Genomic DNA, 25,039 nt, shown 5'->3' on the forward strand with positions numbered 1-25,039 from the left:
TTTCATCACGACCTGTTTATTTATCAAATGCACACTCACAATTGACACTTTGCCACTGCACTACTGTGCTTCTGTCTGATCATTAAAGGAAATACAATAGGCCCAGTAGTTTTTTCATGAACTCTGGAACTTGTCAGATGATAGAGCAACAAAGCTTACAGGCTTATTTGCATTGTGGGTGGCAGGGTTGAGGGCATAATGGCCGTGTTGGATAAACAACTTGCTTTATCAGAAGAGTCGCATAAATAGAAAATATCACACAATAATAGCTCAACTTCTTTTGTGTTCAGGTCTGGCAAATCAAAAGGCTTCCCTCTCTTCTCGTGCCCTGACAAAAACAAGGTGAACTTCATTCCCAGGGGCTCTGCCTTCTGCCCCGTCAAACTCCTCTGCTCCTCCCTCTTCTCCCCCGTCTCTCCCTCATCCTGCGCCTCCGCCAACCCTGGTGTCCATGGCAACGACAGCCCAGGGCCTCAGGTGACCCCGACTCTGCCCACTGCACCACTAGTTACCTTCCCAGCCTCCGCTGACTGGAGCACCGACACAAGCACAGGCGTAAACACAAACAACAGCACAGACAGCCAGAGCCCCGACACAGACGTGGGGAAAGACGGCTCAGCACAAGTACTCCTCACCAGCTAGTTTTCTCAGGTATTCATTACCAAACCACCTGCAGCTGAAAAAGTTCAGCTAGCCACGTGGTTTGGTTATAAAAGAAAAAAAAAACATAGAAAAACAGCAAAAATAATCCTTGCACTCCGTTAATCCTAACGTTAGCCAGCAGGGAGTGCCCAAGGTCTAGACAAAAAACACACAGAAGCATGATGGTACCAGAATTTCTGCCTGGTCCCGGTGTTTGTCCCACTTTGATCACTGTCATCCAGACTGAAAAGAGTGCTGACCTTGGGCACAACTTCCCTTTACCCACAACTAACCAACCCTTTCCTCTGTACCGTGACAACACCGTAACAAAAATAGCTTTGCTTCCTTTTGCAAAAAATAGAAAATACTGCTCAAGATATTGTGTTACGTAGTGCCTGCAGTTTAATCAAGATTAAATTAAAAAGGAGAAAACCTAAAATTTCACAAGAGACAACCCTGAGGCATCAGAGAAACATATTCTACTCATGTTATCTAACCAGCTTATTAGCTGTTCAGTGTTCAGCGAGCTAACAACTTAAGTATGTATACATAAGCTTTTTGAACGGACGAGAAATGCTCGATTCATATTTTAACCATATCAGGATGTCTTACAGCCAGAATACTTTGCCCCACATTAACCACAATGTTTGCACTTGTTAAGACCTGGCTCAGAATGATACAAGCCATGGCCTATTTTCTTTTTGTTTATTTTGAAGTGTTTGTAGCACAGTGTCTATGTGAAACCAGCAGTTGCTTGAGTGCAGGCTACACCCGACAGGCATACAAGCTGAGGCCTAGATCTGCTTTTCTAGTCTGGTCACTATTAAAAACTTGATTAGCTCAACACAAAATGCATCAGCTGTTTGTCAGTGACCAAATAACCAATCACAAAGCACACAACTCCCCCATTACCTTGTTTTATTGCCCCTCTCTACACAGAACAGTAACTCAGGTTATGTGGAATGTACTTGCTTGGACTATGTTGCCTTTCAAAGTGTTTGACTTTCCTCTACAGAAAGACATTCCAGTCTTTTGCAGAAATGTTTTATTTTTATTTTTTCCCTGGAGAGGGACGTTATTACGAACTGAATCGACTGATTGATGTCACAGCTTGTGACCGATGACTTTTGAATTAACCTGTTCAGGTTAGAGTTTCAGGTGCTATGACACATTCCAGAGATCGCCGTTGCATTGGTCAGCTGCGAGAACTCGAGTAAACACAAATGGCTACATAAGCTACACCCTCCTGAATTGAGAAGTTGACAAATATGTCGTTTGTTTCACCCCCTTTGTTAAATATGTACCAAAGCAATTTAAAAAATAATCAATGGAAGGCCTGTCATGTTTAAGGGACAAATGAGGCCCATATTTTTGCGCCAGATGCAGAAAGTTTATGTGCACTTTGCTTTGTTTTTAAACAGTTCAGCGACATTTAAACACTGGTTTATAGTGTTTCTAACACAGGCGATAATCGTTAGACCAACGCCGAAGCACTTACTTACTTTGGAAGTGAGATGATAATCACTATTTTTATTTTAGACCAATTTGTAAAGTAAACAATCAGAACTTGAGTGTGCAATTGATTTTGTTTGAAGTAAAGCTACACTAACAATTTTTGTGTAACACAGTTTGGCTCAGTAATATACAGATCCAACTCGAATGTTTCCTGCACAAGTTGTATCACCACGACGTAATGGAGAAAAAAAAAAAGACTGATTTAGTGAACTAGTAAATGTTTCATTCCAAAACTTTGGTCATCAAGCCCACGTGCACACACAAACACAAATACGAATAATATGCAACACATTCCACACAATTAAGTTGAATTACTCTCTTTCTGCTCACAGCTACAGGAGTTTCAATCATACTAATACTGATTTTATTCACACGCTCATTGTGCAGCGCAGATAAGAAAAGGTTGCCTTGTTCGGCAATGATGATTCAGTTCTCCTGTGTATTACGCATTTTTATGTAGATCTTGTGTGTGTTTTTCAATAAAGAAAACAAAAAAAAGCACTGGTATGTAATCTTTTCAAAGGCAGACACATCGACGTATGATATTCAGAAGCATGGCATTAATATACAAATATGAGGTCAAGGTAAGGCAATCAATGTATTTGGTTATGATTAAATACTGACAAATATCACATGGCTTTAACATAAATACACAAAGATCCACCAAATCAATTCACAATTAATGGTAATATAACCGATAAGGAATCAAATATTAATCATGATGAGGTTCTATTTTGTAAGATTGTGATTAGATTAAGGCATTTAATTTGATATAGATTTAATGTATGCAGCATTGCAGTCATTATCAGTACAATATGACTGTCTTTTTTTTTCCTAATCAATCTTTCCAGTTAGTTTTGCTCTCACTAAAAACTGCAAACAGTGTCCATCAAAGCCAACAACTAAGCTAAATAAATAGTGCAAATGATAAAATCTATACTAATGCAAAATCTTACATTAATATAAACACATTGTTCAGTCAAACACACTTTTCCTGATGACATAAAACAAGGCATGCAACATGCATTGATAAAAATGATTGATATGTGTATTCTTGGTTCTGGAGTCGTCAAAAGGGATAAAATAAAAACAGCATGAAGCAAACAGATTTAAAACAGACTTTCTTCTCTGTGTAAAGAAAGAAAAACAGCAGAATCAGGAAGTAACCAGTTCACCTTTCCTGCATGGAGTGTGTCAATAGCTCATAGATTCATTTAATTTTCTGTTCCTGCATTCAACGTATTTAGTTTCTTTTTAAACCCATGAATCATTGCACTGTGATCTTTGTCTTGTTTGCTTTCTCTGCTGTTTGTATTTCACATCGCATTAAAGCATGAGTGCTACTAGAGACTACAGGTTTCCAAGGCAGCTGAAGTCAAAGGCGTTTTGTTCCAAACTCATACAGAGGTATCTAAACACTTAATGTTTAACCCAGTGAAGCAGCCAACAGGCTTTAATAAGGTCGTCTTGTAAATGTTTCTATTCTTTCACAATGGAAAGGACTGCAGCTGGTAGTTATTGTGGGGACACTTTCTGCAGCATAATACTGCCACCAAGAGAAAAATCTGATCAGTGTCAGGAAATGTTGCTTGAAATTAGATGTTTGTCTCATTATAATAAAACACCTAACTGCATTTTATACTTTACATGAATTATACTTTACATGAAATGTTACTATAACAAAGAACCAGCCTTATTTGTTTTACATTTCAGAGTAATTTCTTTTATAATAAACTTGCCTTTTTCACAGTATCCTGTAATTTGATATGGGACCTTTTGTGTATATATTGTTATAACAAGGAGAAGTATTTTCATTGTTACATAATCGGCCGATTCAATTACTAAATTATTCATATTTTAAGCAAATATTTGGCTTTTTTTGGCCTGAAAAAAAAACAATAAATGACCAAAATAACCGATGGTACAGAGTACTAATACTTCTTTTTTGCTACTTTGTACTTAGACTCCGTAGTATATCAATGAAATCAAATTGGACACACCTTTTCAGACTGTAGCATTAAAGGTATTAACACATTAAAGCATTAATAACTTTATTAACTTTTACTTTATTGAAATTTGAATGCTTCTACTTTTAGTATTTTAACACGATGATGTTGCGACTTTTACTCAAGTTAAAGTTCTGTGGGCACCTCTTCCACCACTGGAAATAACTGATTGATTGCATAAACAGGCGTTGATTCATCTTTTGATTAACTGACTCATTGTTTCAGTGTGTGTGTGTGGTTGATCAGATTTTCCTCTAGTCTTGGTGGCACCTATATTCTGCTGTACCCACCAACAAAATCACACTTACATGCACTCCTCAGGGACTAGAGACTTTTGGAAGAACTAAAGGCATTTCCTCAGCCCAAAAGATCCTACTCTGGGTAGTGCTATTAATTTGTTCTGTAATTTTGGAGCAAACTGGCTCCAAAATGTCCTTCAGGATTAATAAAGTTCTATCTTATCTTGTCTTAAAAGAGCAGGGACAATTGGGTGGGCCTGGCAGCGCTGAACATTTCTGATTGCATGAGTACAAGTGACTTTTTCACATGTCAGCAGACTTATTTGCCTTATCTTCACAGGTCATTAGACCTCGATGGAAACGCATTAAACAATGACCATGAGTAACCTTTTAGTCCTTTTGAAAATCAGCTCCTGGGACTGTTGAACGAGGCTAAAGGTATCCATTTTAGATCACCATGAAGCGGAGGAAGAGCTATGCGTTGTGAAGTTCGTGGTCTGTGTCAGTTTTGCCGACCGCATCGGGATTGGAGAGGGGGTCCAAGTCAGCAAACAGGTTGAACCACGCTGAAAGGTCTTTGGACGTCCCTGCTGTGTCTGTAAAACGAGTTAACAAAGGTCACTCAGACACACTGCTGCACATTCACTAAAGCCATGGAAATAAAAACACCTCCCTTTGTTCTGTAATAGAACCACACCTGGCTGAAATCCAAAATTATGAATGGAAACCAACCACAACCAACCCATAAACACAGGTTACACTTGGACACAAGTCCTTTCATATGCTTTACTCATTCGTCCCGCTCATACCTTTCACTGCTGGCTTAAGAGGGTTCTGATTGGCTCCAGATGAGTGCTCGGCTGCCTGGGCGACGGGCTGCGGAGCGGTCCCGGCCCAATCTGAAACAGAGAGGCAGATTTAGGTTCATCAACAGGGGACGGCTAACGTTCCAAAGGATGATTCAACAAATAAATCATCACACTCCCTCGCTGATCGCGTTGGTCGGATTTGTAATAAGCACACAAACAGCAATAATCAAAACATTTATCACAGCAGAAATTACATCTGACATCATTAGTGGCTTATTAAACACAGGTCAAATGTTGCATTTACAACCATGAGGTCTTGTTTCAGGCTCATTTATTTTTCTTTCATCCTTTGTGTAGTCAGAAAACACATTTGGCCGTGTTGCAACACTTAATACCACCAGGGAGGACACTGGAATGTGTTGTTGTTATATTCTGTACCAAACAATCTTTACTCCGAATACAAGCAGTTCAGCAGACTTTAAACACCAAATAACCCTTTGAATCCTTCGTAGGTTTTTGTGTATTATTGCATTTTGGTATTTCAGCTCTCGCATCCTCTTCTTGTGTTACCTCTTGACTTGGTGAAATATTCAGGAAGTCCTGATGAGGAAGCTTTTGAATAAAACATTTTTCTGAGTTACAAGGGGGATTTGTGGATTTTATTTCCTTGGAGATTTGTCATCGCTTTGTTTCACATTCTTGGTCTAAAGCCAAGGGCTGTACAGTCAAGATCTATCAAGTTATTAAAACTCTCTGAACCTGTTTTTTTTTTTGGCAGGATTTTTTCTGCTTTTCGGCTTCAATCTTCAGGTCAAATTGAGGTCATGAGCTTTGGTCTCTGCGGCCATGTGCTGCTTCTTGCACGAGTGGCTTCTTTGACCTCTCTGCTGTATCACCAAAATATGAGAAGCGCTACACCTACGCTTCGTTCTTGCAAGATCTTTGGTAACAGCTGAAAAGCCTCTGGTCCTTAAGTTCTCAAGATCAACCTCTCGTTCCTGCTTTGTCACCCAGATTAGTTTCATAAACAGCTCTGCCTTTTTTCCCCATTTCATAAAGGATTGACTGCAGAATTAATTTGGGTGCAAAGAAGTAAATGCAAGACTAGTTTAAAGACCAAAGACAAAGACATTCAATGAGTTTTGGGCATGCCCCTGATGCTTGGCATGCTAGCTTTTCCTTGCATGCTGTCAAAAGTTTTCCTACACTTACAAGTCAGTCCCTGCCTGTGTGCTCTCCTGTCTACACTTGCAGAGCGGTTACAGCTTGAATTACCTTTAAGCTTTAAAGTCTTTCTATACTTTTAACCAAGCTCCATGTGTTCATGCAGCTCTTATTGAATTCTGTTGACAGATCCTCGGACTGTTTCTGTTCTGTGGTCCAGTTATTTTTGTAATTTGAGCTGTAATGGCAGCAACATGTGGAAAAACTCCAGCAGATTAAAAATGTTTTGACAGAGATTGTTTAGGTCAAAGTTGAGCTGGACTCTCGGCCTCCCTTTCAAAACGCATCGCCATGTTGCCTTCCTCGGATCCCATTGACCACATCCTCCTTTCTCCTCATCCTGTTCTAATGTACTTGAGTTGCAAAAACCCTCAGACACTTATTATTCGAGCACTTTCCTGACAGATGATCATTGGGGAGTACAGGAATATTGCTAAGGCACCATGCTGTGAATCTGCACCATGCAGGAAATATAGTTCACTCCCACACTTACTCACCACAAGCTTATTAGCTCAAATCTGAATAGTGTCGGGCATTTTATATACCACGCCGAAAACCACTGAAAAGTTGGCTTTATAAATTCACCCAAACATACTGTTGATTTTCATGTCTTTATGGCTCTATATACGGGCTTCTGTGCTCACCGCCCTCCCAGCTGGAAACGGACAAAACCGAACCAACAAAACCAGACGAGGTGCTCGCAGTGAGTGCCAGGGCCCAGATGAAATGGAAAGTTGTTGGCAATTACCTACGCGTAAGAAACTCTAATTGCCGTGCTATAATCGCCTCCTTCTACGACTTTGACAGACGTGGGTTTGAGAAATCATTTTAAAGCCTGTGTGGAAATAGTTACAATGCCACAGTGGGGAAAAAGCAGCTAATTTTAGCCATGCATTTGTTAATGCACTCATTCATGGAAAAACTATAAATGATACTTCAGTTTGAGGGATATTTGTTTCACCTAAGTACTTCATTAAATTAGGATAATGGCGGCCAATTTAGATGTTTATGCATGGTTTGCTAAGAGAGAACCTAATGATGGAAACCTCAAGAGCGTTTTGCTTCCATGTAACCCTTCTCTTCTTCATTAAAGCACATATGCACACACTGAGTGATTGTGTTCTGACCTGAGATGGAAGACTGCAGATTACTCAAGCTCTGGTCCAACAGCTGAGATGGTAAAAAGAAGGAGTCTTCTTCATGCTCTTCCCCCGCTGGTCTACTCGACGCCGAGCCCGTTCCCTCCTCGGCGTCTCCGAACACTTCCGTCCACTCTCGTGAGAAGTCGCCCTCGTCCACGGACATGCTGCCCAGGATCTCATTCAGTAAGGCCATGCTGTCCCTCTCCTCTCCCTCCAACTCTGGATAGGCGGAGAGAGGATCTTCATTCCCTAAGAATGATCAGAGCAGTAACAGATACTTTTATGATAATAACACAGTTGTGCATCTAATACGGCTGTCATTTGGCCACTTATGTTAGTATCTTTGTAGCATTTTCCCAAAGAGTGTTATTCTGCATTGTGTTGCTCTTACACACTGGAGGCACATTTTAGATGTGGATTCAAGAGGAATCATGATATAGGTCGATTGGCTTGATAATCAATTAGTAGTTTTCTAAGCTAGTATGCCAAAACTTTACTTGATTCCATCCATCCATCCATCATCTATACCACTTATCCTGTTCATGGTCGCGGGTGGCTGGAGTCTATCCCAGCTCTCTTTGGGCGAGAGGCGGGGTACATCCTGGACTGATCGCCAGTCAATCAGAGGGCTGACACATAGAGACAGACGACCTTTCAGGCTCACATTCACACCTACGGGCAGTTTAGAGTCACCAATGAACCTAACGAGCATGTCTTTGGACTGTGGGAGGAAGCCGGAGTACCCGGAGGGAACCCACACATGCACGGGGAGAACATGCAAACTCCACACAGAAAGGCCCACTTTGTCCGAACCGGGATTTCGAAATGGGAACCTTCTAGCTGTGAGGCGACAGCGCAAAACACTACACCGTGCAGCCCTTCCTTGATTTCAACTTCCCAAAAGTTATTGTTTGCTTTACTTCAAGATGTCACCATTGGCTCTGGAAAATGGATTTTTGACAGATCAATTAATAAAGACGATGAACCATCTTAATTCTGGTAGTATATATTACTACAATATAAATTAAGATAGATTTAAGTATTGTCTGTTACCTTTTCTGGTCGTATCGCTGGTGTTTTCACTCTCTAGTGAGATGAGTCTATAAATATAAGAAACACAAGATCATGTTAGAACATTTTACACATTCATAAGGCAGCAGGTGTGTAGAAATGCTGCATTCATGTTCAGTCCAAACAGGTTCAGTTCTCACTGCTGGCAAGCCTGTGTCTGGTCTACCTGCGGGAGCACAGATCAAGATAAGATAACTCACTGGCCGTCTGTGCTCTCGGATTTCTTTCCATCTTCTTTCTCGGCTCTGATTTTCTTCTTCCCCTTTTTCTTAGCCTGCTTGTCCTTTGAGTCCTGAAAGAATAACCACGTCACTGATTGTAATCACTGGTGTAATTCTCCAGAGTTTATAATCTCATCTGCGCAGGTCTGTGCTCTCTCACCTTCAGTGCGGAGAGCTCATAATGCTGACAGCCCTTGAAGCTCTCGTGTATGGCTGCCATAGTGTGAGACGTCTTCTCCCAGAAGTGCAATAGTGTTGTCTGAAACGGCAAAACAAGCCAAGGTCACACGTTCAGCTGGCTGTGTTTTAATTGACATCAGTTTACTTATCAGGTGTCGAGTTAAAGGTGGAACCATTGAAACCCCCCTGTGCACCCTTCTTGAACATCAATGGAGTGTATGTGAACAACCAGGATGTGTGGTGTACCTGGTATGTGGTTAGAACGTGAGAGAGGAGGTTGCAGCGACTGGCTCCCAGCAGGTCCACTTTCTGGCAGACATCATTCTTCAGTTTGTCAAAGCCTGTTTTGGTAGTGCGCACCTGGGCCTGAACCTGGGAGATAAAAGATAACAAAATGTCCCAACTGAAGATAAACAAGCCAGCACTGTGTATCACACAGGTCTGAACTGTAAAAACAAACAGAGGAGTTCAAGTGTGTGCACGTACACAAAGGTTTCAATCAAAGGACAACCATCTGATGGAGTGTTGCGCCCTCTAGTGGCATTATTTTGTAACCATTTTTTCCCCCTGATTTGAGCTGTTGCAGCTGTTGCAATAAATTGGTGAGAAGGAAGATATATGTGCTCTGGAAGTTTGTGATGGAATTTTTCCCACTGACATTTATTCAAAAATTAATAAATGACAAAAATGTTGTAGTTCAGAGCCAAGTATTGCAAGCTGAGAAATAGCTTAAACATTCATCCATTATCTAAAGCACTTATCCTGCTCAGGGTCCGGAGGGGCTGGAGCCTATCCCAGCTGTCATTGGGCGCGAGGCGGGGACAGCCTGGACTGATCGCCAGTCAATCACAGGGCTGACACATAGAGACAGACAATCCTCTACGGGAAATTTTAGAGTCACCAATAAACCTAACGAGCATGTCTTAGGAATGTGGGAGGAAGCTGGAGTATCCATGCATGCACCGAGAGAACATGCAAACACCACACAGAAAGGCCCACTTTGTCCTAAACCTTCTAGCTATGAGGCAACAGCGCTAACCACTGCCCCTCTGTGCAACCCTATAGCTTAAACAATTTAAATACATGTAATTAAAGCACATATATTTGCAGACTTGTGTGTTATAAGGTGAAAAAAAAAAATTTGTTGTTGCCAGTGTACAGGCTGTTTAACATTTTTTACAGAGGATATATTGACTTGTTGTAGTGCAAAAAACATACTATAACTTTGTTTTTCAAAGCCCTGTAACAGGCAAAACTATGTGGAATACAGTGATTGTTTATATTGGTTACAGCTGCTCTTTGTTATAAACTGTTATAAAAGAGGCCGGTCTGTCTGACCTTTTGATTCTGCCTTCTGTACCGTGTGTCAGACTAACCTTGCGGAATTTCTCCATCTGTTTATGAGTGTCTGGATCGAGCTCCTGAGAAACGTCCTTCATCCAAAGCAGCGCTCCTCGGTATTCAGTCCTGGACTGCTCCATTCGATTCACCGTCAGCCACGTGTCTGAGATCGCTCGATAGCGAAACGTTTCCACCTCCTGGTACAAACGGCACAGAGGGTTCCTCAGAGCCATTCTGCCGGATGGTGAGATAAATAATAGATTGAGATGCTGCAGGTTTGATTTTCATCAGCATTACTACATTAGGTGTAGACAGGAGACTTTTAAACACAAACATTAGAACTTAATTTGGCCTTTAAAGAGCATAACGCAGTCTGCTGAATGAACTGCAGTGATAAAGGACAGGACAAAAGCATGAGAGTCAATCAAAGGCCCCTTGGAGATTCAGTTCAGCCACTGAGTAATAGTAAATATTGTGTCATAATTTCAAAGCAAAGTCACCAGCAGGACACAGAGGTTAACAGTCCTCTCTGCGATCGTCCCATTTGTTGACTTTTCCTTTGTTTGCAATAATTCAGCAGTAACCTACGGCTAACACTGTTACTGTAACATCATAATTATGAAACACTTAGTAATCATTAGGAGTGGTTGTTTGACTTATTGTGACGCATTAAATCCAATAAATTTAAACCTGTCTCTCTGCTCTTTAGCAAACTTGTGTCCATACTTTACTCTAGGATTACATTTGGACAAATAAGACGCCTCTCCCTGTTCCTTTTTGGGGATTTCAGCCACTGACCTTAAACGGCTCTCAAATGCACCTGTAATCTTTATGTGGATTATCTCGACGTTTAAAAAGATTGTGGCATACATCCGTAAGAGACACACAGGTGACCTTTTTGTCTGTTGCTCACCTCTGTTGGGAGGAGAAGCAGAGTGCTTTCCCAGTCGCCTGCATGATCTTTCCAGCCCTGGTTTTATCCTGCGAGCCCTGCGAGCGCAGGAAACGACCCAGCTCGTTCTCCTCTTGGGACAGAACTGCAGATGGGAAAGACTCAATGTCGTTTCAACTTAGTAAACTTCATTTGCTAATTTTGACAATTAAAGATTACTTTTATTATCAAATGCAGTAAATGTCATCTCATAAATAGCCCTGTAGTTGAATGCATCCTCTGCAAACCAACTCCATCAACAGGTCACATTTCCATTATTTATTTAGAGTTTCGATTTCCACCAATGAATCGTGCTGTTTATTGAACTTACAGCAGATCCTCCTCTGGTACTGCTCGATGACCTTTAGCAGCTCCATGCATGTTCTCTGGATGGAGTGGAAGACCTGCAGAGCCGGAGACAATGAGCGTAAACACAAATTGAAAGGCCTGATCATTGTGTAAGTTATTACTAGCTAAGTAAAATATGTGTCGGACACTGCCGGAATTAGCTGGGGGTTATTTTTAAGACGACAAACCACGGATATACGAGCACGTCTCGGACACTTTATCGATTAAAGAGCTATGTCTACACACTGGATGTGATGTAACACGGATGCCGTTTTGATGTAAAAAAGAAGCGTTGAAATTTCACATCAAAGCTTTAAAAATGAGCTCTGATCTCGCATGCAGATCTTAGATTTGAAGCGGTTGCTTATCGAGGACGTGACCCAATTTAAGGATGGATATTCCAGCTTATAAGAGGTATTGATTTCAGCCATTAAATTCACTTCCCTCCTGAAATGGAGGCATAGATGATGCAGGCTGGAGAGAGGCAGGCTAATGTAAGATCTTTGCCTCGAGCACATACTGTCACCGTGTGAATCAAAAAGCCATTTAAGTCTCTGCAGAGTCCACCTGAGGGAGAGTGTCTCCAGTGTTTCTTAATGTCTCTGTGATGTGACCGAGACCTAACCAGCCTGACCGTCAGATCCCTGAGTCACTAAACAGTTTCACGCCTTCCTCCTCACCTCCAGCTTGGCGTCCAGATCTGCATCTGACGCCACCACGTGTTCGTCCTCTTTCTTCCCGGTCACCTTGATGAGCGTCTGTTTGGTTTTCCAGTATTTCTGCTGGAACTTGTTCACCACGGACGAGTCCTGGCTCTGGATGAAGCGGTCGAGATAGTCTCGGGAGTAGCCACTGCAATGACACAGGGGTTGGACCAGTGTTTCTAGGAAAAACTCAATGATTGGTGTGAAACTGAGTGCAAAAAAAGAGGTATACTCACAAATGTCCTCCCTCCATCTTTCACGATTACCTGAGGAAAGAAACGTAACAGAAACTTAGATTCCTAATTGCTAGTTTGAAACAGGTAGCAGGGCTGTCATACAATTGTTGCGTACATGATGTTTAGATACTTCTGCACACTACTTTACTTCTGCACATCTTCTCTGTATGTACGAATGTGCTTTACAGAACCTTTTCTTTAGGTGAAATCACTGTTTTTGTCAACATTTTTACATCCAAGCAGTTGTGTGTGAGGTTAGTTCTGGTTTTCCCAGTTAAAGGTTTTTTTAGATCGATGTTAGCCTATATGAATAAAATCGACTCGACTTGACCTTGCAAATATTACATCTAATTTGGCAGCTATACATTTTTTATTTCTCAGTATCACATTTGGTGGTTAGCGCTGCCCCCTCACAGCTAGAAGGTTCCTAGTTCGAATCCAGGATCAGACATAGTGGGTCTTTCTGTGTGTGCATGTTCTCCCCGTGCATGCGTGGGTTCCCTCCGGGTACTCTGGCTTCCTCCCAAAGTCCAAAGACTCTGTTAGGTTCACTGGTGACTCTAAATTGCCCGTAGGTGTGAGTTTGAGCACTAAAAGTTGTCTGTCTCTGTGTCAGCCCTGTGACTGGCTGGTGATCAGTCCAGGGTGGACCCCGCCTCTCGCCCAATGATAGCTGGGATAGGCTCCAGCCCTCCGCAACACATAGACACAGACAACCATTCACACCTACAGCAATTAAGAGTCACCAATGAACCTAATAAACAAACACTAGCTTTTTATTCACTGGTTGTTCCAAAAGCAAAAAGGCCAAGTGTTTTCCTGCTTTTCTTGGGAGAACACCTTTGAGTTTTGTTATGTCAAAAAACAAACACTTTCATCACTAAACGCCTTCAGTATGAGGCGGCACAGACTTGTAAGATTCTGGAGCATATTTAAGGTGTGATGACTGACCTCTGCTACTTTTTCCCTGCAGCTTTACGTCACAATAAGGTGTTATTTGTATTTCTACTACCCTACCTGCTGCGTTCAAACATAAACCACAGCAGATTTAAGCTTAAAATGTCAACTGAACCTCCACTTGTCTCTCATAAGGAGAATCTCATGCTGTCCATCAGCTGCGGGGAGGAAATTAATAAATAATGAGCACATTTTACGTACAGCTCGCGCGTCACGACTCATTTTGATGAGATGAAGCGTTGTGCTAAACGGGCCACCGTAACTACAAAGAAGAATTACATTGTGGCAGATCATATGGCCTACACTTATCTTGAAATTACAAGCGACGTAATATATGAATAGTCTACAATGCACCCGCACCGCACCAGAATAAACACACCACCTGACTCACTGCACCGAAGCAGCTGTATCTCCTTCTTTCTCTTATTATGACACAAATATCAGCATATAAACACGCAAATATCAAAATAAAAGCCCCGGAAGATGCACACGTACCTCGTCGTGTTGATAACATGTAGAAACGGCTCCTTATTTTCCTCCCACCGTGTCTCTGGATGTACGCAGGCCCTGCTGTACTGTCAGTGTACACACAGCTGCTCAATCAGTCCACCCTGCTGCACGAAACAATGACGTCATTCAGGGTGCGCTCCCCCAGTGCCTCGCGCATCATGCTCAAATGTTTGTCTCGTGCAAACATATCATACAGTATATAAGCACCTATTGTCTCGTGGAGAGCTCAGTGTTTGTGCACGCAGAGTGGTTTGATGTTGATGAAACAGAAATGAAGACAAGCCATTATAAATGAAGTAAAACACACAGTAATGTTTCTGTTTTTTAGCCTACTGTAAAATGTTAGATTTTTCATATGCAAGTTTTTAGATTAACAAGCGGATCATAAAATAAGATTAGCTTTTATACACAGAGATTCCGTTGAAGAATCAGCAGCAGCACTAGCTCAAAAAACAGATATAAAACAGGAAGTATAGGGACATTAATAAATAATTATATATGGTTGTAAAATTAAAATTAAAATAAAGACAATTTTACGACATTTAAGGTAAAAGTGACTGCGTGTGATCAAGTTTATGCACATAATTTATGTGAACTGCGCACTGTGGACTGATGTATATTATAATTCATGATTCTTAGTGTTTGTCTCAATTAATATAGAAATATAATCACATTAGTGAACTTATGAAACGTTAGACTCTATTAATATAATAGTATAGCTACATTTATGTACAGTATAATAATAGTGTAACATATACATATCATAGCACAACAACAACAAAGGCTTATCTTTAGAATATATAAAGTAGCCATGCAAGTACCTACACCTCATTTGGGATGCCAGAAAAAGAAGGAGAAGGATAAAAAAGGGAGCAGGCTTTTTACCTGAACAGAAATGTAACGACCAACTTTTTAAAGTCAGCTCAGAAAGCTGCTGCTAGCCAGGCTTAAGAGACAAACTAGAGCCAGGAGGCTAACGCTAATCTGACTGACCAGGAAGTAGCTAGCGCTCGTGAAGGCACCACCACTACCATGTCTTCCTCTGAGAAGGAAGATTAAGTTGATCATAGCAAAGACTCATTTTACTTTGACTCTACAATTTGAACCCACTGTGACTTCTGTGAATTGTAATGATGCACCTGCCTGTGCATGTTAGCAAGTCCCCCTCAGTTTTTATGTGATACAGGAGAGAGCATGTCGACATACAGTGGTATGTGCACTCATTGATATAAATACAAATACAAATTACACTTAGAGTGAGTTTTATATTTTGCTTTTTGGGGGTTAATTCTGGACCGCTGGCTGTGTGCTTGAAGCATGCTAACTGTCATTATCCAGGTGGTTTTAACCTGCTGCAGCTGTTTGTAAAGGCAGCCTGCCTGTGTTTGGTTTTCCACTGTGTTTCCCTCCTGACACATTTTGTTTAGCACTTAAGACTGACGGCTCTTCTGTCAGAGATAATTAGACCTCTTTTTAATTATGTTCCTTTGAAAATTTGCATAAAAAAATCATCATAATGCATTTTTGTTGTTGACGTGGAGCTGATTTTAACTCTTGTATACATGCCGTTGAACTGCTCGGCTTTACAAAGTTAAAGGTCCAGATCACTGTCACCTTATGTTACTCCCATTCACCTTAAGTCACCTTATATATTAAGATTTTTGCATGAAATCACAAACAATAGAAGAGCTTATTAATATGGTTTATTATAAATGAAACTATCCAGATGTTTATGCAGGGACAGCTAAAATGATTAATTTAATTAATCAGTTAATTGGATGGACAGAAAACCAATTAGCTCCTATTGAGATAAGAGTTAAAATCATTTGGGGTTCTTGGTCGCTGTGGCTGCATTTTTCTCTATTTTAGGAACAATTAAATTAAAAAATGAAGCAAATAATAAGCAAATTAATCCTTGATAATCAAATTTAGCTTCAACTCTATTAATTATAACAGTAAAATTCTGTTTTACACAATCGTATCAAAGTCACAGGGAACATTTTCTGCATTAATTGATTTTTCTTTTCTTTATTTCAGCACATTTTCCTGCTTAAAGCTGCAAACCACTTTCAGTGCAGGTTACCTGTAATAGAGAAGTATTAAAGTGTGGTATTAGTACTTAAGTAAAACATATAAATACCTCCTCTGACACTGTGTAAACTACCTAATATTTGTGTTCATGGTCTGCCGCCTCTCTACAGTCTCTCTGCAGACCATCCCTCTGCACATGAAACCTCCTCCAGTGTTCAGTTCCTCTTGTGTCCAAAGGATGGCAGTGTAACATAAAAGACGGGCCGTGCACCTTTAATAGTCTTCCCTCTCCTGGTTTGGGGCCCCGAGCTTTCATCTGTTGGCTTCAATTTATTTCATCACACTATAGCGCAGCTGATCTAATAGCATGTACATTTTGTTGTCACCTAAAGGGAATTTCTTGTCATGCTCCAAATTGATGTACCTGTTTGCTGCCTTGGACAGTATTCGTGCAGCACACTCGCAGGGTGTGTGTGTGTGTGTGTGTGTGTGTGTGTGTGTGTGTGTGTGTGTGTGTGTGTGTGTGTGTGTGTGCCGCATACCGCTCAGACAACGTTACAGATCAGCACACAGACGAACGTTTAACCACTACATCATGGATTTATATTTGGATGAAGTGTTTCATCTACAGCTTTGCAGACGTAATTAGATTATCACCAAAGGAACGATGCACCTTTTGATCCTGGAGCACCCTGAGGTCACTCCCTGCACATAAACAGCACCTTTCATCCTCTATGCTATATGGAAACAAGCAGGTTGTGTTTATTAGGTTATTTTGCATCTTTATAGGCATGAAGCGGTGTGACATCCCAAAGGAAGTTCTCCAGCGTGCCTCGGCGCCCTTCCAAACCCTGACCTCTGACATCATCTCAAGGCTCTTCTTACGAGCAGATAGACCTCTTAAGGAGAGGATACAATCTCCATAAAGACGGGTGTCCTTCATCCCATCTGATCCTCCTCCTGCACTTACCTTATCTTCTGGCCGAGATGGTATCGCAGCAATTTGACTTCACTTAAAGAAGACAGGAGAACAATCAGGCCTTAAATTAAGTGATGCTGTTGGGGGTTTAATTCAATCAGTCAGAGAAATTCCTTTCGATATTGATCGTTGTGTCGCTGCTAATTTTCTCCGACATTTCCTGTCTCTGCTCGTGAGCTCATTGAGATTTTCTTCTTATTTCTGAGACACTTCTTTCATGCTCTGCCGTCTTCATCTGCGCGCCAGCTGACCAACACATGTCGCCCTGTTTTCTGGGACACAGTCTAAACCAGTCTTGAGCGTGCCCTCATTATGAAGGTTTGCAGCCCCCCGAGAGCGCCCGACCTGACCCCAAAAATTGCTCAATTGACTTTTTCCATCAGCAGTTATGTGTGCTGATGGGGAACCATGACATTTACATTCGCACCACTCCAATATGATCCCTTGCTCGGCGCGAGTTTTCGACACAGACTATAGCTCAAAACAGGTCACAGGATCAAAAGTGTCTCTTGCCTGGAGGAGCCACTGAGTCGATCCTTTCCATTTCTGCACCAAATGGTGTTTTCTCTCTCTCTCTCTCTCTTTCTCTCCCTCTCTCTCTCTCTCTCTCTCTCTCGCTCTCTCTCTCTCTCTCTCTCTCCAGTAACTTGCTGGAACACATTTAGATCCTGAGTAGAACTCCTCAGTGCCCACTCATCACTCTGCGTGCTGTTTGAAGATTACTACGCTCAGAGACATCCTCACTGGGCATCCAGGCAGCTTAGAGGCCAAAATCCATAATCCCTTACCCTTCATGGGAATTCTCCATGCACTTCAACATGCTGAAATACAGCCCCGCTGCAGCAGCCACTCATGGTCGAGGAACTACTGCAGCCGGAGGCCCAGATAGATGGATGACATGTCTCAATGAATGTGAGAGAAGTGGAGGAAGTTAGATTTAAAAATAAGTTATATACCGCAGATAGCTTCTGCCCAGAAATCTCATCTAAAGGGATGTTTCTTGCAAGGTATTTTTTGCTGCACACTAGTCCACATGCACCGCTACCTATTTAATGTTTACCATAGCAGCCCAGAGGGCATTATTTACTGAGAATATGGGCACTTTCATGGGTCTACCAGTCCTCTCAATAAAACGAACTTCCTCTGAGGCTTTAGTGCCTTATTAAAAAGCGTAAATTAGTGCAGTACCTTGATTTAGTAATCTACATAAACTAGTAATATGTAAAGTTCAGCTGTTGTAGCTGAAGCGCCGGTGGGGTTTAATTCTTCCTGCTCGAGGCTACACTCTAATGCTTTCCTCGTCGGCTCTGCTGAAACACTTGTAATAGCTCGAGGTTTGTCTCGCAGCAAACAAGAATAATAAAAGTCATCTCGTATTCATATTTCCCATTATGGATGCTTTTTTTTTTACCCCAAAAACGTTGCATTCTTCTCATTCGACATATAAGCAAAATTACAAGGGAGACAAAGAGAAAGGTCAGACTCGGTTTTTAGTTGAACATCAGGTAGGAGGGTTATAACTTTTCTGATGCAGTTCACAAGGACGTCCCTATCTTCAACATGTTGAGCTCCAACTTGTTTGTGCTCTTGCTCTCCCCCGCACCAGTGGCCTAACCTGCACCAGAGCAACTGGTGGGGTTTAATTCTTCCTGTTCGAGGCTACACTCCAACGCTTTGTTCGTCAGCTCTGCTTAAAGCCGTGTAATAGCTCTGAGACTATAAGCTTGTTTTTTACTCTAATTTCTTAATGTGACATATAAGCCAAATTACAATAGAGACCGAGAGGAAAGGTCAGAGCAGGGTTAAACATCAGGTACAGAGTTGCTTATGTTGAAGCAGTGGTTTGTTGCTCTGCAGCATTTTTGCACACATCTTTTGATCAGTTTTTTTGATGCAGTTTGCAAGGACATCCCCGTCTTTTCCTCTTTTATAACATGTTGAGCTCTTACTTTAATATCAGTGTTTGTGCTCTTGTTCAGCGAGGATCTGGACCCTCTCCCCTGCACCAGCAGCCTGCCTGTACCTGGTGGGGTTTGATTCTTCCTTCTCAAGGCTACACTCTATTTCTTTCTTAGTCAGCTCTGCAGCTCGGGGAGTTTGGCGTCTTGCAGCAAACAAGAATAGCGAAAGTAGTCGAGTATTCACAAATCTCATTATGAGGGCGCTTTTTTTACTCTCATTTCTTTAATTTGATATCCAAGCAAAATTACAAGAGAGGCCGAGAGGAAAGGTCAGAGCAGGTTTTTAGTTAAACATCAGCTGCAGAGTCACTTGTGTTGAAGCCGTGGTTTGTTGCTCTGCAGCATCTGTGCACACGCTCAGAGTGATTTACACAGATTTCTTTTATACTTTTGTCGACTTTTCTGAGGCAGTTTGCAAGGACATCCCCGTCCCTCAGACCACATTCATACACCGACAAGATGTTGAGCTCTAACTCGGACAAAATATCAGTGTTTGAGCCCACCTTATGGGCTTTAACTCTTTCTTCTCAAGGCTACACTCTATTTCTTTCTTAGCTCTGCGTGTAACAGCTCGGGGAGTTTGCAGCAAACGAGGATAATAAAAGTAATCTAGTATTCACACATCTCATTATGAGTGTATTTTTTACTCTAATATAAGCAAAAACTCTCTGCTTATACGTCTAATTTGACAAGGAGAAGCAAAAGTACAAGAGAGAGGGAGAGGAAAGGTCAGAGCAGGTTTTTAGTTAAACATCAGGTGCAGAGTCTCATGCTGAAGCAGTGCTTTCTTGCTCTGCAGCATCTGTGCACACTTTTTTTGACCAGTCCAACTGATTTACACAGATGGGAACTTTTCCACTCCAGTTTGCAAGGACATCCCCGTCCCTCAGACTACATTAATACATCTACAACATGTTGAGCTCTAACTTGGACTAAATATCAGTGTGAGTGCCCTTGGTCAGCGAGGATGCGGACCCTCTCCTAACCTGTACCAGAGCGTTACAGCCCCGTCTCCCCGCTGCTTGGCATGCTCCGTGGCACCGAGCGCCGAGGGCAGAGCGTGTCACCGAGCTGGCACCGGCCTGAACTCGCTCAAGGTTACTCTTTGATTTAATGGTGATGCATTTTTTAAAACCGCATCATCCCTCTCTCTCTTGCCACCGCGCCTAGTCCATCTCTGTCACAAACACTGGCGGTGCGTCTCACCTTTAGCAGTGGAAGCACCAGGAGAGGTTGTTTAAGATATAAATCAATGGCAAACGAAGCACCCGGCCTGGCCCCTGATTGTTTTAGCTGCCCGCCCGCTTCAGAGGCAGGACGGTGAAGGAAAAGTGTACTATATATTTAGACTATGACATGGGAAAATGGTCCACTCATCATGTAGACAGCTTTTTGTACAGGACTACAAAGCGCTGAAACGTACCCAGGTGTTGTGGTGGATTTTGATGCCTTTGTGATTTTCCCCTGCCCCTTTCTGAAGATGTAAATGACGGAGGAAAGTATCGCTGTTATTTGTCTTGTATAAATAGAATCACCTAGCTCTGTATTTTTTGACAAGGTGGTATTCAGTCATCATCACCTCCCCCTGCTGCTGTTTCACTAAACGTTCACCGACAGCGTCATGGAAACAGAAACTCAACCAGTTGCTCCCTCTCTCTGTGAACCAGCCTAATTGTTGAGCGGTTAGCGCCAACACACACAAACACACACACAAACACACACACAAACACACACCATCATATTCAGACGACATTCAACTTTTCTCCCTCTCTTAACTGAAATTAAATCTGAGCTGTTCAGGCTGGAGAACGGCATCCTTTGTGTGGTGCGGCGGCCTGTTATGGATGAAGATGAGGATTTCTGATAGCAGAAAAAAAGTGATAAATCAGAGGATAGAGACGGCCGTATTCATGAGCCATGTAATCCTCTTATATCTCGTGTCATTTCTGAAAAGCAAACACATCTTTGACATCAATGCTTGTGTCTGGTTTGATAAAGCTTCCTCTCCTTAGAATGAGGAAGCTGCGATGAATTAACAAGTTAGTGGCTGCAGTCAACAGACCATTAAAACGTCCTAATCAACAAATTACTTTAAGTTTCTTCTCTCAGAGGCAGAAAATTTCTGCATTTATGTCTTCTTAACGTTCATGCTGCTGTCTGAAGTATGAACCACAGATATGTACATAAAACTGTAGCGCGTTATGGCCCCTATCTCCTCCTTTACAGTAAAATCTAATTTATTTAAGGCTGGATTTAATTATTATTTTAATAAGCAATTAATTTTCTAATTATGATTTGATTTATTGTTTGGTGCATGAAAGGTCAGAGTACTGAACAAAGCCTCCCGGGACATAAACACCACTCACTGCTCCTTTAAGATATTCAATTTAGGACGATATGAAACAGTGAGAAGCAACACATGTTCATACGTGAGAAGCTCAAACTTAACAACAAAACCTCGTATGTGGCTGACCACAGCAGGTCAATGTGCGCTTTTGTGGGCAATGTGTTACAAGGCCTGTCCTCATGAGGCCGATGACAACGTGTATGAAAGCAGGTGCACGCTGCGGACGTAGGTGAGGACAGCGGAGGAGCAGCCCTGCTTACTCCCCAAGCAAAGTATCCAGAGCCGTATAGACAGAGGGTCGCGTCGGTGGAGGTCCAATATGCTCCATGATCCGCCATTGCAGTGTCGCAACTCTCTCTCTCTACGGCTGTGAAAGTACCGTCACTCACTCACTCACTCACTCACTCACTCACTCACCCTGACCCCGGCGGTCAGCCAAAAATGTTTCCCACTTTTGTTAGATTTTTTTTTTATGTACATTTATTTTGCATGATCCGTGATGAGTCCGTTTCCCCAGAGGAAGAGGGATCTCTCCTCTGCTGCACGTCCTGAATTAAAGGTTTGAGGACAGAGGTTTTGTATGCTGAACTGACTGAGAAGCTTTCGATGCAAATTTGTAAACTTGGACTTTATAAACCAAACTGACAAGATTTGGCTCGAAACCGGTCGGCGTTTCCTCCTGTAATCTTGATGTTTCTTACGAGAGATGCTCCTGATTCAATAAAGACGTTTTAAACTAAATCCTCGGGTCGGTGCGAGTGTGCCCGAAGAAAGCCCAGTGGCTTCCCTCCCTTGACAGTTAACTTTTCAGCCTTCATGAGCACCTGGCATTCACCTGGAGTTTAACAACTTGCTACCGTGAGCACCTAGTACCTCTCTTTTTCTTTACAATTTATAGTTTGTTCTGTTGTGTCTTGGTTCGTGCTCTAATCGTGATCGTGGTCGTGACATCTGAAGACAGAGGCTTCTGGAGCGGGGGCTGCTGTGGTTCTGCCTCTCAGCAGGGAGTTGTGTTGTTGATTGTGTTGGTCTTCAGGTAATTATTTGGTTGCTTGATTATCCTTGAATAAATCCCGTGTATGGGAATAGCTGTTAGCCCCATAGGGCCGCCTTACGGTGGGGCGTAATAGTTTTTAACTTTTTATAACCGATTCAGTCGTGTAAAAAAGCCAAACATTCAGTAGTCTCAGCTTCCGACAATCTTCTGCTATCCACCTCGGGCTCTGACAACTTGTAAACTCATTTTTCCCAATTAGATTCTGGAATTAGATTCTGATTCAGACTAAACAATTAATTAACAACAAATGAAGTCCTAATGAAAATACAAGTTTGTTTCAGCGTCATTAAAGAAACTGATGATCAAACACCTTCTTTCAGTCTGTCAACAGGTTAATGAACATCATGTTTAAACGCATTTAATGACAAATATATGCTACATCATGCGCTTTGGTCAATAGTTTATTGCAACAATTACTAGATTAATTGTTTAGTCAATCGGAGAAATTTGTTTGCCTGCTACTTCAATCAATTAATAGTTTAAAACGTGTTTTTTAAGCTCCTTAAAAGCCAGGATTAGCTGCACGACATTATCAATTGTTAAAGTAAATGAAGCGTCTTTGGGTGTTTTACTGTTGGTTGGACAACAGAGGAAGTTTATAGCCCAGCTCCAGTCATGCTTTAAGACGTATAAAATGCTCGGCTTGAAATAATAAATTGTGTCTGATATATTTTTTCTGTAAAAATCCTCCCAAGGCATCTCCTCCCTCTCCCTCATTAACAATTCCCGATTCTGCATAGGCCCCGCCCACTATGCAAATTTCCAACCGCCCCCTCCGTCACAAAAACAAAACTTTTCTCTGCCATCATTTGGTGGCAACTTGTTAACTTAACTAGCTTGAAATGTAGTAATCAGTAGTAGTAACGTTAACGTTAGCAGTCAGTAGTGAGTTTGCAGAAAAGACAATGACGGTTACAGCTGGCTCGCACATCACCGAAGTGGTTGCCATAGGTTACACATGATTATATGCATGGCTTCACCCCGTCCATTAACAGGATTGGCTCCTTAGGTTTGTGACGTCTCAAACCTGCCAATCTGAAAACGTGTTGTTCAGCCTGTCCTTGGTACACTGCAGTTTAAAAGCAGACAGGCCCAGCCGTGGAGATGACTGCTGATGTTGTCCCTGATATGTCTCGTACCACATGAAGAACACCACATGGAGATGTTTACAAGGTTAAACATTCACTGGAGGGGGCTTTAAAGACGTCACTTAGGGCTCTGGGAAATTGTTACGGGCACGCAATAATAGGCAGATTAATCAATGATGAAATAATCTTAAATTGCAGCTGGAGTCACTGCAGAGCTGATGAAATACTAGGATAACTTTAGAGAGTTCCCAGAATACAACTGTTTGTTTACATTTGTACATACTGTGGGGTTATGTACCTAAACTAAAATAAGCTTTCACTTCAAAACTGACACAAATTAATTCGAGTGTAACATTTCTTTTGTGAATAACCAGCAGTAATATAGAAAGAATCAAAGAAGACGGGGACACAGTAATCCATTGTCTTGGTTTTATTGATGACACAATGGTTTTCTACCCACAGGCAAAGCTAACCCGATACTCTGTGTGCACGATAGTGCCCCAATCATGGAGGATTTAGAGTGAAGGAATGCAGCAGACAGACACAACAGTTTGAGCTGCAGCGTCGTCTGCATCTCAAACTGTTGCTTTCTCTTCTCTTATTTTCCCTGTTGTGATTCTGTAAGATCAACAATTTAAGTTATGTCTCTGTTAAATTCAGTGTAATTAGATAACAGTGTTCCTCATTCTCCGCATTGACGAGTGTCAGATCCTCTGCGTCTGTGGAGAAATGGGGCTTAGCAGCCTGATAGGAAGTGAAAACGCCTCTTGTCTTCACACAATGTGGTGAAGAGCCAAGACGCGTGCGCCTGGTGTTGAAAGCAGCCGAGACATCCAGCTGACACATATTTGAGAGCGGCCTAATTTCCTTCAGATTCATGATGAGCCGAGGAGCACTAGATCAGAGATGTGCTAACAGCAGAAACGGGAGAATTAGACAGTTGCTGCTGTCAGCCGTTATCCGCTGACGGCGTTACGATGCTAACACCGATTAGAGCAATTAGCTGCACACACAGGTGCCCTGCAGTTCAGACCTTTTATTAAAGCCTCCAAATATTCCTAATTTCCAGAAGCTTCCAAAGAAAAAATGTGTGTAACAAATGTAATATAAGCAGCGGGACGGAGTTAAATAGAGCGTAAACTTAATTTCATGTTTCCACAATTCACTCGATTCATGTGGGCTTAATAGTATTGTTCATTTTCCTGCATATTTAGAGTGAAGTGTTCGTACCTGGTTATGTCTGGGGGGCATTAAGTCTGACTAATGAAATGACTCTATCCTCTGTGGCGTTTTAATCTATTCACTGGGAAAGTAATTGACAAGCCCACAGTATGTGCATTAGGATAGCACCGGCACCAAAGGACAGCTGTCACTAAAGCAATTAAAATGACAAAGGTTAATTAATTCTCTCCAGTTTTTACCTGATATGAGACATTCACAATGAGTGAGTTTTCATTTCCGGAGGAGTAATGGTGTTTTGAGGAGAGTAATTTATTTGTG

General features: G+C 41.8%; 2 protein-coding genes across 5 annotated transcripts in view; one reads left to right on the plus strand and one right to left on the minus strand.

The window, feature by feature from the left end:
• LOC138583834 (glucocorticoid-induced transcript 1 protein) overlaps nt 1-2,666 on the plus strand; it is a 25,826-nt gene extending 23,160 nt beyond the window's left edge. For all 3 annotated transcript variants that reach the window (XM_069655842.1, XM_069655843.1, XM_069655844.1), the window contains exon 9: nt 291-2,666. In XM_069655842.1, coding sequence (XP_069511943.1) covers nt 291-642 — 352 coding nt within the window. In that variant the 3' untranslated portion in view covers nt 643-2,666. The remainder of the gene's footprint in view (nt 1-290) is intronic.
• ica1 (islet cell autoantigen 1) lies at nt 1,408-14,149 on the minus strand. 2 transcript variants are annotated; one of them, XM_069655847.1, is made up of 13 exons: nt 14,062-14,149; nt 12,610-12,639; nt 12,350-12,521; nt 11,653-11,725; nt 11,304-11,427; nt 10,426-10,624; nt 9,296-9,421; nt 9,030-9,128; nt 8,849-8,940; nt 8,631-8,677; nt 7,563-7,796; nt 5,212-5,301; nt 1,408-4,998 (listed from the first exon to the last, which is right to left on the minus strand). In XM_069655847.1, the coding sequence occupies exons 2-13, from the start codon at nt 12,624-12,626 to the stop codon at nt 4,877-4,879; spliced, it is 1,395 nt and encodes a 464-aa protein (XP_069511948.1). In that variant the 5' UTR covers nt 12,627-12,639; nt 14,062-14,149; the 3' UTR covers nt 1,408-4,876. The 2 variants fall into 2 exon arrangements, with proteins under 2 accessions (XP_069511948.1, XP_069511947.1); XM_069655846.1 differs by having other exon boundaries at nt 7,563-7,826.
• Nucleotides 14,150-25,039: the final 10,890 nt, after the last annotated feature.

Source organism: Semicossyphus pulcher, unplaced genomic scaffold (assembly GCF_022749685.1).
Source record: "Semicossyphus pulcher isolate SPU_LCO1_2020_fin unplaced genomic scaffold, fSemPul1.0.p SCAF_9, whole genome shotgun sequence".
NCBI classification, from domain to species: domain Eukaryota; kingdom Metazoa; phylum Chordata; class Actinopteri; order Labriformes; family Labridae; genus Semicossyphus; species Semicossyphus pulcher.